Source organism: Trachymyrmex septentrionalis, unplaced genomic scaffold, assembly GCF_001594115.1.
Source record: "Trachymyrmex septentrionalis isolate Tsep2-gDNA-1 unplaced genomic scaffold, Tsep1.0 scaffold81, whole genome shotgun sequence".
NCBI classification, from domain to species: domain Eukaryota; kingdom Metazoa; phylum Arthropoda; class Insecta; order Hymenoptera; family Formicidae; genus Trachymyrmex; species Trachymyrmex septentrionalis.
The window spans coordinates 1,415,224-1,431,239 of record NW_017305997.1 but is presented as its reverse complement, the minus strand read 5'-3'; the positions used below and the strand labels follow the sequence as shown (position 1 = coordinate 1,431,239).

The following is a 16,016-nucleotide window of genomic DNA, read 5'->3' as shown; positions in this document are numbered from 1 at the left end:
TTATTTGCAAGCGATACTATTTGTTACATTGACGAATGAGAAATAATTAATTTGCAATAGTAATCAATTGTTTTTTTAACAAATATCACATTTCTTTTCCCTTGATTTGTTCCTAAAACAAAATCATTTCTCTCAGTGTATATAAAAAATTGGATCCTAACAAAATGAGTTAGTTTTCACATATAATATAGCTTGTAACGTAGTGAAGATGTCACAGACATAAGGCTCGATAATGGATAGTTCTTGAAATATGATGTATAAAAGGTATAAAACTTGTACTCATACACAGAACACTTTTGATAAGTGATAATTCAAAAAATATCCATTACTGAGCCTTTTGTTCTCATCACGTTATAAGCTACACTCTAAAGAATATCGGTATTGATTTAATACCATGTGATGTTTATATGTATAATTTTCACTATGTTAGTGTTAATATATTCCCAACACAGTGAGAATTATGTAGACACCGTATCGGTGTTAAATCCACCGATATTTTGGAGAGTGTACGTTATCTGTGAAAACTAACCGAGATTTAATTTTCTAATTAGTACGGAGTTCTTTAACTTTTGCATTGTTAAATAGAAATATAATTAAACTGAAGATATACGTAAGAGATGGAATTTGAGACTTTAAAGTGTGATTTGTCGAACAAAACACACTGGGATTTTATAGAGAAAAATGGAGTAATTTCAAAGAAATACAGAGATGTGTAATTTTCTTTCAGGCTATTTTGCATAAAGTTGCATAAAATTCTATATGCAATTATAACGAAGTATATATAAACGTAAAAAATTAAATTAATTCTCTTAGAATTAATTTAATTCTGTAAGTTAATGGATTCCTTTTCTAAATAATTAATTTTTTATATAACAAGATGAAAAATCTTTGAGTAAATGTATAAAATGCTCCGGTTTTCCATCTGCATTTTCGTCATTTTTCTCCCAATCATGAAATATCCCGTTGTTTCGTGCTAGTTCGCAAATGCCGATGCTCAACGGCGCAATTTCAGTGCGGCAATGCTAGGCTAAGTGTAGTCAGTTGCGCAAATCCTGAGGCTGGTGAACTGTAACGAATCACGGATCTATGGATGCGCCAAGATATCCTACGGCTGTCGAAGGAAGCTGTACGTTCGTGGTATTAATCTTTCATGCATTAATGAGTTCGAAGAATAAGAGAAAGATAGAGCGATGATTATCGAAGCATTACGTGTAGCGGTATTATAATAACAACGTCGACAGCAACGCGGTAGCAATTTGATGATGAGTTCTTTCTATCTTTTTTCTTTATTGGCTGTGTAATCAGAGACGATATATTATAGATAACTGAAGACGATATATTATTTGTTATATAATTGTATCAAATTATATAGACAAAAAGACAAACTTATTTTTGTATTAAATTTATAACGAATCGAATTTGTAACGAAAGTTAGTGTTAATATAACTATGTAATTTAATACTTTTCATTTAACAATACTATTTTTTTCGTATCATATAAATCTCAGGACAGACATTGTTGATAATGATGGATTGCGTTAAAAGCATTTTTGGTAGAGATGATATTTTCGATATATGTCCTCGATAGTAAAGATGGATTTTTTCCACCAGCAGATTATAAACTACGTATAGCTTCCAATTAAATTTTTTTTCGCCAATTTTATTCTATTTTCTATTTTAAGAGAAATCGCAGCTAATCAAATTTATTTTGTAATATACATCATATATATAATATAACATATTATTATTTATTATTATAATTAATTAATTTATATTAATACAATTATATTACGTATTTTCCAGTTCAAGAAGTCTCACAAATATCACAAAAATGTACAAACATTGGCGCATTAGCACGCCTATTGGTTATCTATTCATATCTATCAATTAGGAGAGAATATACATGTATATACATATATCATGTTGGTTATTGCTTGTACAGGATCAATATAGCACATTCGCCGGTCTGATTCAATACAATCAAATATAATCTATAACGTTGTATTATATATTATTGCAAGTACATGTATCCGGTTCGATTTGCGGGTAATTAATACTACGACGGTTCAAAAACGTTAACACGCACCTAGCCGCACAAGCTGCGTCATCGCGCAACATCCAATCTATAATTTGTCCAATCAATGTGTGTGTGTGTGTGTGTGTGTGTGTGTGTGTGTGTGTGTGTGTGTGTGTGTATAAATGATAAAAATATTTTATCTGTGATAAAAATGTAATGTTCAGCTCTTCATACGTAACGTTGACCATTGCTTAACATCGAATCTTTTTGAAAAGAAATATTGTTTTTTTTCTTCACACACAATTTGATATAATATGTATTTTATATATAATTTTTCGAGGAAATTTATAATATAAATATATACATACAATAAATAAATTTTGCAAATTTTTTAAAATCTCAATATTAAAATATGAAATCTCTCTCTCAAAAACTAATATCTTACGGACCGTTTTAAAGTTGATGAGACAATCGTATGAAATATTTTTGTTTATCTATCCTCGATCCGCATCGGGCAAATACTCTGTGCGTCGTCGCGACGCCGTGATAACGCATTCGTTACACGGAGGTATCGAGATTGCACGAAAATATATCGATTTCCCTGCGAACGTTCCTGAAACGTTGCAAGAGTGCATGAGGCCGCACTAACGTTCCGTCTGCGCGCATTTGCATTTCAGAGCCACGAACCGGCCAAGTTGATATTCGTGATCAGCAATCTGCTCATTCTCGCGTGCATTCCATGTCGTATCGCTGGCGATCGGCACGCGGAGGATGCGATACTGATGTTCGCTGTGCCGGGCTCGTGGTTTCTTCTTATGTTTTTCGCCGGGTAAGTAATATATACAAGAGATGAGATGGAGGGACGCGGGAGAGGCAGCCGCGAAATTAAAGTGGTTGCAATTTACTGGCGCGACGCGACCAGGTCGCACTCGTTACATTGCTGCCACCCATTTGTTTCACGCATCATTTTAGCGCCACCGCCACGGACAATCGCCGCGTGTAAACTGGCGACGTGTTTACAGCCACCTGTGCGTATGTACACCGCAAGCTATTTGTCGGACTGAGTATATCGAATGGATCTCTCTCGTGTAGCAAATCCTTCCTTTGGGTATAATTTAACGTTTTTTTTTTCCGCTGTATCTCAAAATTACGTACGCCAACGTGCAGAAAATAATCGTGATTGGTTATTTTTATGTAATCGTAAAAAAGGATGGGATCTAAATATGGTAGATTGACGAGGAAAAAAAAAAGATATCGCGGTATCAAGGGTAAAGCTGAAAAAAGCGTACTTCTATTTTTATGAAAGGATGCATTCCCCATTATTAGTTGTTCTAATAAAATTGCAACGCGAAGATGTTTAATATTATCCGTATAGCACAGATTATTTCAACAATACTGCAGTAATATTGCGGTAATATCGCAAATGTTCTGTGCTGTACTCTGAAAAAAGTCTGGTAATAGCCATCAAATGTCGAGTGAAATAATTTCAATCAAATGTTCGATTAATAAAATTAATTTTACCTTTTTAAATATTTAGTAAGTATTACCAAACATAATGTGTTTGGTTAGTAATACTTATTAAATATTTAAAAAGATAAAATTATTTTTGATAAGATTAAAACCGAATGTTTGAGTGAAATTATTTTAATCAATCATTTGGTGGCTTACCAAAGCAGACTTTTTTCAATGTATAAATTAAGCTATATGCATTAATATTATACACGATAATCCAATTTCTGAAAGCTATTCACACACATGAGAAAGAATTTTGCAATGATTACTTTCTATATATTAGCTTTTAAACCTTTTTATTTAGTTATTTTTATTTATATATGTATAGTATGATTATAATTTAAATATCTTAAAACACATACACATTATCTTTATAGGCATCGTAATGTGTCTCCATAACTCATAATATAAAATCATTATTTGCATTCTACTGGCAGAATTTCCCGTTTTTACGGAGAACTTGCACAAGTTGTGAATCTGTTTCCTACATCGGTTACTCGCGACATGCTGCTAGCAAACGTTTTCTTGCTTAACGACACTTTGACGAATGTCGACGTCTCTTGTCGGATGTACTTCCGCGAAGAATAGGACAAATGGTTTATCGAGAGGCGAGAACGTGCATTCGCATTGTGCTTATACGTTCCTAATACGTGATATCAAATCTACGTGACCGACATCGGGAATAGAACAGTCGGATTGCAGCTGCTCCTTTCGGAAAATTCAGTTTGTTCTACCGCGGTCCGATTGTACGTAAACATCGCTAAAACACTATATTTCAGCAGGTGCATGGTGTCAGATAGTTACTAATCGCTCGACGCTCTATTTCTCTACAAATCAGATATCCGATCGTTGCAGCGATATTATTTTCTTCTGATCTATTATTAAATTTTCGTAGGGAATTAAGTAATTGAAAATGTATTTCTATTTTCATATATCATGTTTTTTTAATAGAATTCTATTTCTATAAATATTACTATTGTTACACAGAAAGGACAGTTTTGCTGAAATATCTAAAATTTAACTGAATACAGGTCTAAAAATAATTTTGTTGAATCATTAAAATAATTATTAAATAATAAGTAGGTCGCTCAAACCGGTTGCTAAAATGTCAAAACTTTTTGCAGCATTGCTCATCATGCTTGAAATCCTATGTAATTATTTCGATGGTCTAACAAAATTGTATAATCATTCAAATCTAGTTAAATATTTAGAAACTTTAAAAAAACATTATTTCCGTGTCTCATCTTTTCGTGTATTGTTTCAATCACAATCGGTGATTTTATATAATATACTATATCATAGAAATATACAAGGTGTCCAGTAAGTTTTGGCCAATCGCTTTTGTGTAGATAGAGCGGACTAAACTGAGTCGAAAAGTCTTCTATCATTTTGCAATTTCCGCAATAGTTAATAAATTATTAATTAATAAAAATTGCCAAATATCGATCTTGAATAATTTTTTACTCAAATACTATCAATTTTTCAGAAAACCTGCAAGAGAGAAAAATCATTTATTTCCTTCTCATAGAACTCTATATGAATTATTTCAGAATTTTTTATCAACTTTTTAGTACTGCATTTTCTTATTTTTACCAACATGAGAAAATACGGTATGAAAAAATTCTGAAAAAATTCTCAGAACTTTATGAGACGAGAATAAATGATTTTTTGTCTCTTTCAATTTTTCTGTAAAGTTGATAGTATTTGAGTAAAAAATTATTCAAGACCAATTTGGTAATTTTTAGTAATTAGGATAACTCCGGTATATACGCAGCATCTATCAAAAACTAATTTATTAAGTATTATTTACTATGTTTAAAGTAAACGAACTGTATCAGTAAAAACTTTGTACTGCTATTGTGACAAAAATATTGGAAATCCGAAATATTTATATTTCGTATTAAAAAATGAATTTTTTTAAACCTTTGTATTTTTGCCGTGTATCCCATAGGGGTGGGATACTTATAGGGGGAGGAAGGGATATGTGCGGCTCATGAAAAATTTACAAATAATGCATATAAATAAGTCGTAAAATGACACAATAACTTATAAAATGCGTTTATAAAGTTTTATTAAGGAATAAAAGTAATAAATATGTATGTATATGAAGTAAAAAATAATAATTACAATCTTCCCACATGTATTACAAGTGTTATGACATGAGGTATATATTTCATGTAATGCATTTATTGCATTTAGTGCACTGAATTTAATCTGCCCACTTCGTATACTTTAGACACAAATCCCGCTAAAAATGCCGTATGTCCCAAACAGTTGAGATATAGACAACAAACTAAACAAAGAATACACGAGCAAAGTACTTGTATTTTATTATAGAACATGCTTTACTATTTCTCTACACTCACGAAATAATCACTAAGTCTTTTGCACGTCCTACAGTAATTATTTTATGTAGATTATAATTTATGATGGCGCTACTCACACACAACACAGTGACAAATCGATTCAACTCATAATAATTTCATTAATATTAACAGTAAGGAACTGAAATCATAACACCAATACTGATAATAACATAAAGACATGTAACAAAGTAGTTGCGGGAAAATTACCCCCATTCCTTCTATTTTTTTCTAACTTCTACGGCGTAAATCCCAGCGCGACATATTTTCCAGAGTTACCCTAATATCTTGTTAACTACGCGAAAATTGCAAAACGGATAGAGGACTTTTCGACTTAGTTTAGCTGCTGCTCTACACAAAAGCGATTAGCCAAAACTTACGGGACACCCTGTATACATCATAGAATACGAAAAAGTTCTATCAGATATCGTCTTCGAGCTGAAACGCGCGAAATATCAACAAAGAAGAGAACATTATATTGGCTTTTGTACCCTCTTCCTGGTGCAGCCTTCAGCTGCGCCTTAAGGTACAAGATGCCTGAGAGCTAGCTATAAGTTATACAGAGGCATTCCTGGAACTTGTACAGGCGCAAAGAGTGTATATTGAATTTAAACAGACGTAAAACGGCGGCTCGTAAATGGTACATCGTAAAGCACTTAGGCCGTAACTTTAGAGGCGGGTTGTAGCGGGCTCCCGTTAAATTTTGTGCGAAATTAATCTCAGGCGTGACTGTGGCTTATTGCCAAGGCGAACGACAGCCGTGATGGAAGACAAGAAACCCCGAGTGGCATCGAGAGTGCGCGGGAACCTTTGAGGAATTACTGCACGTATACGTACTTAAACGAAGTGATGTTGGAGAGTCTAAAGAGGATCCTGATGGACAGTAATTACGCGTGGGGAATATCGCGGCTTCTACGTCGCGCCGCGCTCTAAATAAATAAAATATATTGGAGTCCCCACTTTATGGGGACTCGGTAACATAGTTAGTCCTTCATTACAGTTCTGGACTTCAAAGGCTATATCGAATTACGGCATCGATAATGACATTATAATTTTTTTCTCGTGATATTACTCATCATTCAATTTATCCTCCTTTTTGGATTAATACGATTTGATACTTTGTCAGCGTCAAAAGCTATATTAAGCCTGTAGCAATACATTAAGCATACGTTTCTTTGGTAGCAATGATATTCACACAGATATAATTGATTCAATAATTTATTTAATTTACATTAATCTCGTACGATCAATAAATATACGAATTAAATACGGAATAATATAATTATCACCCGTGTATCTCCTCAAAAATGCAGGAGTTATTTTTAAATACAGGAGTAGTGGTCCTACAGTTAAAGTGCAACTTTTCATGGAACATTCTGCATACGCAAGGCTAGTAGTTAAAATTAATTATATATTATAATATTTTCAAGTTTCCTTCTCATAATCAGATATTCATCATGGCAGCAAGAAACAAAAGTTTGTTTATAATTCATTATTATGATAAATCGATACGGTGGCTCAGCTGACATTAATCCGGCATAATTACCGAAGGAGTAGCATGAGGCGGTGAAAAAAAAGAAAAGGAAAAAGAAAAAAATATGACGTCTCCCCTCTCGAACTTCGCTCGAAAGTAGCAAGGAAAACTCGCATAGCGGAAACTTGTTTGGCGAGCGGAAGTCGTTCCTATTGATTTTCCCGGGACAACGTATACGCGATACCCGGGACAACGATGTTATATCCCTCATCCAAGTTGCATCGCTTATACTGTGCTATATCGTGCGAGTTATATCGGAGAATATCCACGGTATCTTTTCTATCGCGGCTGTACCCTCCCTTGAACTTACTCTGAGAAAAAGGCCAAAGATTTATGAGCGCCGGTAACCCTTGACAAGATAAGGTCACCCATCGATTAGCGGAAGAGGGTAGGACCGACCGACGACGATGACGACGTCGTCGTCGTCGGAGTTAATGGAGGCTCGATCGATGCTCTCTCTTCCGCCGTTATTCGTCGATCATTCGCCATTCGTTCATCCGTCCGTCGCTTCGTTCGCTCATTCGTTCGTTCGCTCGCAGAATCTCTTCAATCTTAATCTCAGCCGAATGACGAATCTGAAAAATTTGTCGGTCTGTCGACGGGTGCAGCGGATGCAGCGTCGGGATTAAAAAGCTTTTGTTTTCCGTAGCCGTCCGGCGACGGCGACGGCGACGGCGGTAGTGACGACATCGATTTTAATCGCTCGTTCTTCGATCCCTAAATTACAGTTCGTATTCCTATTGTGCTCGCATATGATACGTCGGATGCCACGAGTCTCGAATTACAAATCGTTTTCATTTCATCAATACCGTTAGTAGGGTAGCATACCGTTAGTTGCCATTGTATAACGCAAATACGCGATCCTCAAAGCGCATAAAAAAATTCATCGGGCGAAAAAGGACGAAGAAATCCAGTACAACGTATTGAGAATAAAATAATTTATATATAATTCCGTTTAGAATTCCGTTTATTATAATTTCAACGCGATAATTCTATTTATATATTTTCTTTCAATTAGCTAAAATTAAAATTAAATTTTGTTAATATATTATATTCTTTTGCGTACAGCTATGAAATAAAAAGGAAATTTAGTTATGGTAGACAATATGAAGAATATTGAAGTAAATCTTTGTCAGTGAAGTGTTTTAATGGCGATGAAGTATAATACGTTAATACTTTATTCGAAGCCTGCTTTATATTAGTAGTCGCGATTCTAACTTTGCGATAACGAAAGAGTCGTAACTTACTTACATTGGAGCATTACAAAGTTAATTTAATCAGTAATACGCTAACTTAAAATGAAATTTTCTCTCGCTTTGAGTACAGGGATATCAATTAAAAGACCTTTAAACATTTTAAACATATCCCTATATACTGCGTAATAAATTTTCCCTTTTTATCTTGTCAATTTCACAATTTATTATTGAAATTCGTTTATGTACGTTCGTGTCTACGACATGAATAATTTTAATTAAAATATTAATATTTTTTAGTAGCTTTTAATATCTGAAAGTTGTAAATTAATATATCATTTACTATAATCACTTAAATCACTTTACGCTTGTTCTTTATTTTTTTTCTTTTTTTAAGTGATATCAAAAAGGATAAATTGTATTATACGTTATCGATTATTTCAGGGTAATCAATAACGTATTTAAATTTCTCTCTGGTAGGTAGAGTTATTAGCATTTAATTGTTTTCCTCGTTATAAATTTGTGAGCTGCGTGTAAGAAGAGTAGTTTACATATGCACACCGGATTGCTGCACAAGCACTTTTCGTGCCTGACCTATTCGTGTTATCGCGGCTACTGGAAACGCGATAACTGAACTCCGATATCAAGTGTTCAAAGCCATGCACTTTTTAACTTGTTAACCGAACATTTCGTTATCCAAAGCTTTCTCTGTACGTGCGAATTAATACCGGTAAACGCAAATAATATCTGGACCATTTCACGGAAGCAAAATACAAAAATGCATGTATTCCAAATCAGCTATTATTTCTACATATTCAAACCGATCTGAACGGTCACGAGAGGCAGCGCGGCGATAATCGTAAACAACACTTTTACATTAATCGGTATTAAACTTAATTACGTATACCGCGAGAAAGAAAATACACGTGTATCAATTTGTTTGCGGGATGATGATGTTTGAATCTAGCTTTAGCGATTGTCGTGCGCGAGCGAAAAGACACATCATTTTGGTGGATTAGAGGGATGCAATTATCATGTGCGTCCCACATATATCAGGCAGACGAATGTTTTACGATGGATTTTGTATGCATAATATTAAGCGCATTTGAATCATACGAGTGAAATCGATGTCGATGACGTTAATAAACTGATTTACCTCCAACTTTGATGCGCGAAATCATCACTGAATGAAACACGACGACAGCTCATTCACGTAACAGCAATAATGATAATTTTGTTGATACCGCTAATATGTGGAACATTGTGTAATTAAAGTCAAAACAAACTGCACGGTGCACAAGTTAAATCCGATAAACTTCGGAAATTTTGTCTTCGATATCTCATCATTTCCGTAAATTGCACTTTTCTATTTTTCACGCTGAGAGAAATGTTTGATACGTATAACTGTTTATTTCGTTGATATTTAACTAACAAAAACTGTCTTATTTTTTCATTAAAAAATTGTGTTATTTTAATCGAAATTTGTGATTATTCTAACAAATTTTTTAAATAAAAAAGTAAAAAAAGAGAGTTTTTGTTAATAACGTACCAACGAAATAAAAATGATTACACATACGAAGCACTCTGTGGAGAGTGCAGTGTTCAAAATATTTATATTTAAAACATCTTTGGAAAACAAACATTTAACTGTTTAATAATAAAAAATACTTCAATTTTAGATGTTTTAAAACAACATATGGTTACCTAAAGATTGAAGGTTACCAAGAGATTCATTAATAAAGTTCACTCATAAATTTCTTGGTAACTTTCAATCTTTAGGTAAAAATATATTATGAAAACGGGCCTAAGTTTAAAAAACGGAGACAAGAATAAAATAAATACTTAATATCTTAAAATGAAAACATTACTTTTTTATGAGTAACAACATTTCTCTCGGTCCATACAATTAGTTTTGCCATAAATTTTTATAAGATGCTTTATGCTCTTCAAGATACTTGTTTACTACATTAATTTCTCTCTTACAGAGCGATTCGATTGACTGGTCCGTTTGTCACGATGGTATACAGCATGATAACGGGCGATATGCTGACCTTCGGTATTATCTACACGGTTATGCTCTTTGGATTCTCGCAATCGTTTTACTTTCTTTATAAGGGATTCCCCGGAGTGAAATCATCTCTGTATCATTCCTATCCTTCGACCTGGATGGCACTGTTTCAGATAACCCTCGGCGATTATAACGTAAGCTCACCATAGATTACCGCTTTATTGGCACACGTCGTGGCAGTTTCTACTGTAGACCCTTATCTTGCACACGCATGCACGTAAGTGTAAGCTAATCCTCTTTACACATTCTTTCTTTTCTTTTTTTATCTATATCTAAATCCTACCACATATAATTTGCTCTATTTACAATATATAAATGAAAGAGCGAAGTAAATTTAATTTGCTCTATTTAACGTTTACAGAAATATTTACGAAATTCCATTGAACAAATCCATTTGTTTATCTCATCCGTACGGTTGTTTTTTTTTTTGCTCATCCTTTGTATTTCGATTTTAAACATTTTAGAGTATTGCTAAACATTAGTTTAATTACTGCACGTCAAAGTTAGAAATTGAACGTCGCACGCGCGTTTACATCATCCCAAACATTGTTCCGGCGGTGCGTGCAGGACACGCGGCTATGAATCTTGAATTTCAATCACGGACAATCCCGCGTCGCACAAAATAACACTACAATATGGTTTCCTGACGAAATTAAAGATTTAGCACAACGATCGCGCGCGCATCTGCATGAACGCGCGGCGGGTGCATAAAATACCGCCTGTCCGGTAAAAATCATTGCTCGGTTTCGCAGTTCGCGTATAACGATTAACCCGTTGCACTGAATTAACAGGGAGGGAGGGAAGGGGAGGGGAGGGGACCATAGTACGATGGAAAATACGAGTTTCCGTTCGAAAATTCTACGTGCTTCCGCCGTCGCGCGGCGGGCACGCAACATCGGGCATTGGTCGCCTATTTATTAGCACCCACATGTAATTGTCGCGACGATTTACCGGCAACGATGTACCAGTGTTGCATTTTATCCAATTGCTGTCATTGCTTATATTGCAGTACGCTGATTTGAGTAACACGACCTATCCTAACTTGAGCAAGACCGTCTTCGCGATTTTCATGGTACTTGTGCCCATACTGCTGCTCAACATGCTAATTGCCATGATGGGTAATACATATGCACATGTTATCGAGCAAAGCGAAAAGGAATTCGTCAAGCAGGTTGGTATTGAAATTATTCATCATTTCTTTCTTAATTTGGGATACCCACACTTTCAAGACATGTTGCTTATAAATAATTTTTTCGAATGCTAGAAAGCGCTAAAATAAATTTCTAATATTTCCACAAAGTATTTGTACTTGTTAAACTAAAAATCTATTGTTGATAATGTATATTGTTGATAATGTATATGTTGAAATTGTATATAGAAATTGGCAAAAAATGTTTGGTAGAAATACACAATAAAAATACTCGAACTGTGCATGGACTGTCCTACACAAAGGTTTAATGATAAATTAAAATGAAATTATCAACTGTAGTAGCGTGTGTGTGTGTGTGTGTGTGTGTGTGTGTGTGTGTAGATCATGCATGGAAAAAAATTTTGCTAAAATATCTAAAATTTATCCAATAAATTATTTTCAAGTCTACATTTATAACTAAATTTTTTTTTTTTTTTTTTAGTATTAAAAGCATTCAACAAAAACATTCTTTCCATATAAACGAAAGAATGATTTTGCTGAAATACCTAAAAATTTAGGTAGGTACGAATAAAATTTAAAAATAATTTTGTTGGATTATCAAAATAATTACGTAGGTATCTCAAGCATGATGTACAATATTTCAAACAATTTGGATATTCCAGCAACCAGTTTAAGTGACCTACATATTTACATATTTTAATGGTCCAACAAAATTGTTTTCAGATTTAGAAAAATTTATATATATATATATATGTATGTTTTATGTAGATATTTCAACGAAACTGTTCTTTCCGTGCTCAAATAAATATCACAAAACAATTCTCGAGTTTATTTGCTCAATTAATATGCTTTTTATTAATTTTCAAGTGGGCAAAAATCGTGGTGTCTTTGGAACGCGCCGTATCCCAGAAAGACGCTCATAATTATCTACAGGAATACAGCATTAAACTGGGACCCGGCGACGATCCGAACAACCCCGCGTCGGAACAAAGGGGCGTGTTGGTTATTAAAAGTAAATCAAAAACCAGAGCAAAGCAGCGTAAGGGCGCTGTGTCTAATTGGAAGGTGATTTATTTACTTATATTTATTCTTTTTTCATACGTATGCATGCACCGACGGCGATGTATATCCAAAGATTTATTTCACACCAGTGCATCAAGCGTCACAATTTATTTATCGGCGTCCCATTCGACTGATATGAGTTCTGGTATCGAACTCTCGTAAAATGCACACAGCAAATTTTGCTACGGTGTAGTAAATTTCGTCAGAATAGTACAACTACGCGCAATATTTACTCCAAGATGTATTAAAAGTGAAACGGCATTAATATTTCAATAATCCATTTTTTTTTCGCAGATCAACGAAATAAATGGGAAATTTTTCTAATTTGAATATTTATTAAAAGAAAAAAAATATATTGCTTTATTATTCTTTATTATTACTCTTGAAACCGTTTCTCGACTTTTCAATTACATCTATAAAAGTATCGTAACACGACGGCGTTATAATTTTATCACTTCGCCCCCGTGTACTTTTGCAGCGAGTCGGAAAAGTCACGATACACGAATTGAGAAAACGAGGTATGACTGGCGAGGAACTCCGTCGTATAATGTGGGGTCGTGCGTCCTTTTCCACCCCTGTGCGAGTCAGCAGGTAATGATACTTTCATCGCATTTCATCACACAGTATTTCTCCAAGGTTATCTGTTGGTTTATTACCCTTTTCGTATAATTCCAAAATACTCACTGTTGCCTTATAATTTTTCGGTTTCATATTCAATTTACTGTTATATTATTACAGATTATAACATACGCACTTGTTAATTATTACACCGGTATTATAAAATAAAAAATTATGATGTATTTTTTGTTCCACTCAAATGTTGCTGCAATATATATACGTGTATATTTTTAAATTTTTATTTCGATTAAAATTTATTACAATTATACTACAATTCGCTTAGATATATTACTTTGTTATTATATTAAAAATTGATTAATTATGTTACTTTTTATTAAACTTTATTTAATTATTTCACATGCACATGTACATTCAAAAAAACGTGCAAATCTGTTACAATTACTCGCTGACATTGTGTCTCGACCGGTCCACGCGTTTGTAACTTGCAACGCATAGATTTACAATCGTCCTTGCGGGAGTGACTCACTGTCAGAGAGACAGTATGGGGACAATACTTTTTATCACCTCGTAATTCCGTCGAGTCTGCCACCTGCAATCCGGACATAGCTAACGCAGGCATCTAGAAACATCGGAAACCTTCATGGATTGGCGATGCTTTTATGTAACGCATAACAGCAACGTGACCATATCTTGAGTCTATTAAATATTTATGAAGCTCGAAGCGATGCGTTACATAATATCTATATAGCAGGATGTAAGATGAATAGATCCGACATTTAATATAAAGAATCAGATATTTCACAGACGCACATCGATAATTTGATATCTTGAAAAAAGCTGATGATTTAATTTCGAATAATTTCTTATTTATTTCTTTTATCAATTCAATTTAATTTATCAGTATCGTCATATCATATATATCTTTTTGCCAATGGATGGCATATTTTACGAATGGTATATTTTATAATCCTTAAGTAAGTTTACTACGCCGCTAATCTATAACTTTTTATCGGCAAATCTCCTTGTCAATTACTTGCTCTTTAAAAGAGAATTAGATATTATTTATTATATAATTATTCCGATAATAATTCTCTCTAAACTGAACATTTTATATGTTACATCAATCTGCTCATGGAATATTGTGGCTACGCGTTAATTTCACGTACATTACAGTCCCAATGCCGGTCAACCGCAAGTGTCGGCAGTTACTGCAGGTTTTGGTGATGCGTTAACCGCAGCTTTGGACGTAATGGCCTTTGCACATGACTTTGACTTATCCACTGCGACGGAAGGCATACCTACCAATATCGACGCAAAACAGATAAAGACAGCGCAGTCGAAAGCCGCTCTCAACGACCAGCAGACGAAATCAACCCAAAATAATCCAGAAGCGGTGGTAAATGCGCAATCGCATAATCAACCCATTAAAGAGGAAACTAAATTACCAGGTCTCACAGATTTAATCGACAAGTCTATCGATCCCGTAAAGGATGTGGAGGCAATGAATTTGAAAAATACGAATCGTAAGTACAGATATGCACATTCTTAATATATATATATAATTAATTAATGACAATGCTAAACAGAAAATTTTCTTTTTATCTAGTAACTCTCAATCAGAATAGATTTTCTTATCATTTTTGATGCACTGAATTGAAATCTGTAAATAAAAATATCACGACAAGTTTTCAAGAAAAATGAGGTTTTTACTTACAGATTTGAATTCAACGCATCAAAAAGTATAAAAAAGAAACACTTAATCTGATACTTGATCAAAATTTGTTCTGTCAACTAGTGTAATTAATAACTTCTTTCTGTGAATATTCGATAATAACAAGAGTAAATTATAATAAATATGCAGAGAACGGTTTTTTTTTTTCGTAAAAATGAAATCAATTTAATATGAAGAGATTAAATAGCATTGAATATAGAAACAAAAGCGCTCGAAGAAACCGTCGAAGATCCATTTTTGGAACTCGCCATCGCTTCCGAGACTACAACGGATTACAAAACTCTACTGCAAATAGCGAGGTCCGCTCTAGCCACAAGCGAAGCTTCAATGAAAACCACAATCGACCCGCAAATTCTAGCACACTTCGCCATGGTCGCGCCGCCGACCATTGAGAAATCTTCTATCGTTAAGAAACAGTACTTCATGGAGTCCAGCGACAATGACCTCGGCGGTGAGTATAAAATACACGAAGTTATAATTAATAAAAATTGCATAAATGTTATATTATTATAAATAGAGAAATTTATGTCAATCGTTTTTATAGGCGATAATTTACTCGGCACCGAAGCTCGCCTTCGAAGGATAAAATCCGCGAATAACAGATTCATTGCTACGAAGCGGTCACGCCGTGACGACGATGGCGACAGTTCCTCATCTACAACGTCCGTCGAACAAAGTCTGCGATATCGACCACTATTGAACGATCCGGAACAGACACCGATGAATCGTATCGAGACTGAAGGACGAAAGACCACCGTGGAAACAATTAAGCCGGAGGTCAAGCAGAACGGCATTCCTACTAAACCA

General features: G+C 34.3%; 1 protein-coding gene across 1 annotated transcript in view; it reads left to right on the top strand.

Moving 5' to 3' along the window:
* The window catches only part of LOC108754829 (transient receptor potential cation channel subfamily V member 4), a 30,277-nt gene that overhangs the window by 12,716 nt on the left and 1,545 nt on the right, over positions 1 to 16,016 (top strand). Inside the window, exons 5-12 of the mRNA XM_018497452.1 lie at positions 2,694 to 2,845; positions 10,604 to 10,820; positions 11,696 to 11,857; positions 12,704 to 12,901; positions 13,377 to 13,489; positions 14,651 to 15,000; positions 15,409 to 15,660; positions 15,754 to 16,015. Coding sequence (XP_018352954.1) covers positions 2,694 to 2,845; positions 10,604 to 10,820; positions 11,696 to 11,857; positions 12,704 to 12,901; positions 13,377 to 13,489; positions 14,651 to 15,000; positions 15,409 to 15,660; positions 15,754 to 16,015 — 1,706 coding nt within the window. The remainder of the gene's footprint in view (positions 1 to 2,693; positions 2,846 to 10,603; positions 10,821 to 11,695; positions 11,858 to 12,703; positions 12,902 to 13,376; positions 13,490 to 14,650; positions 15,001 to 15,408; positions 15,661 to 15,753; position 16,016) is intronic.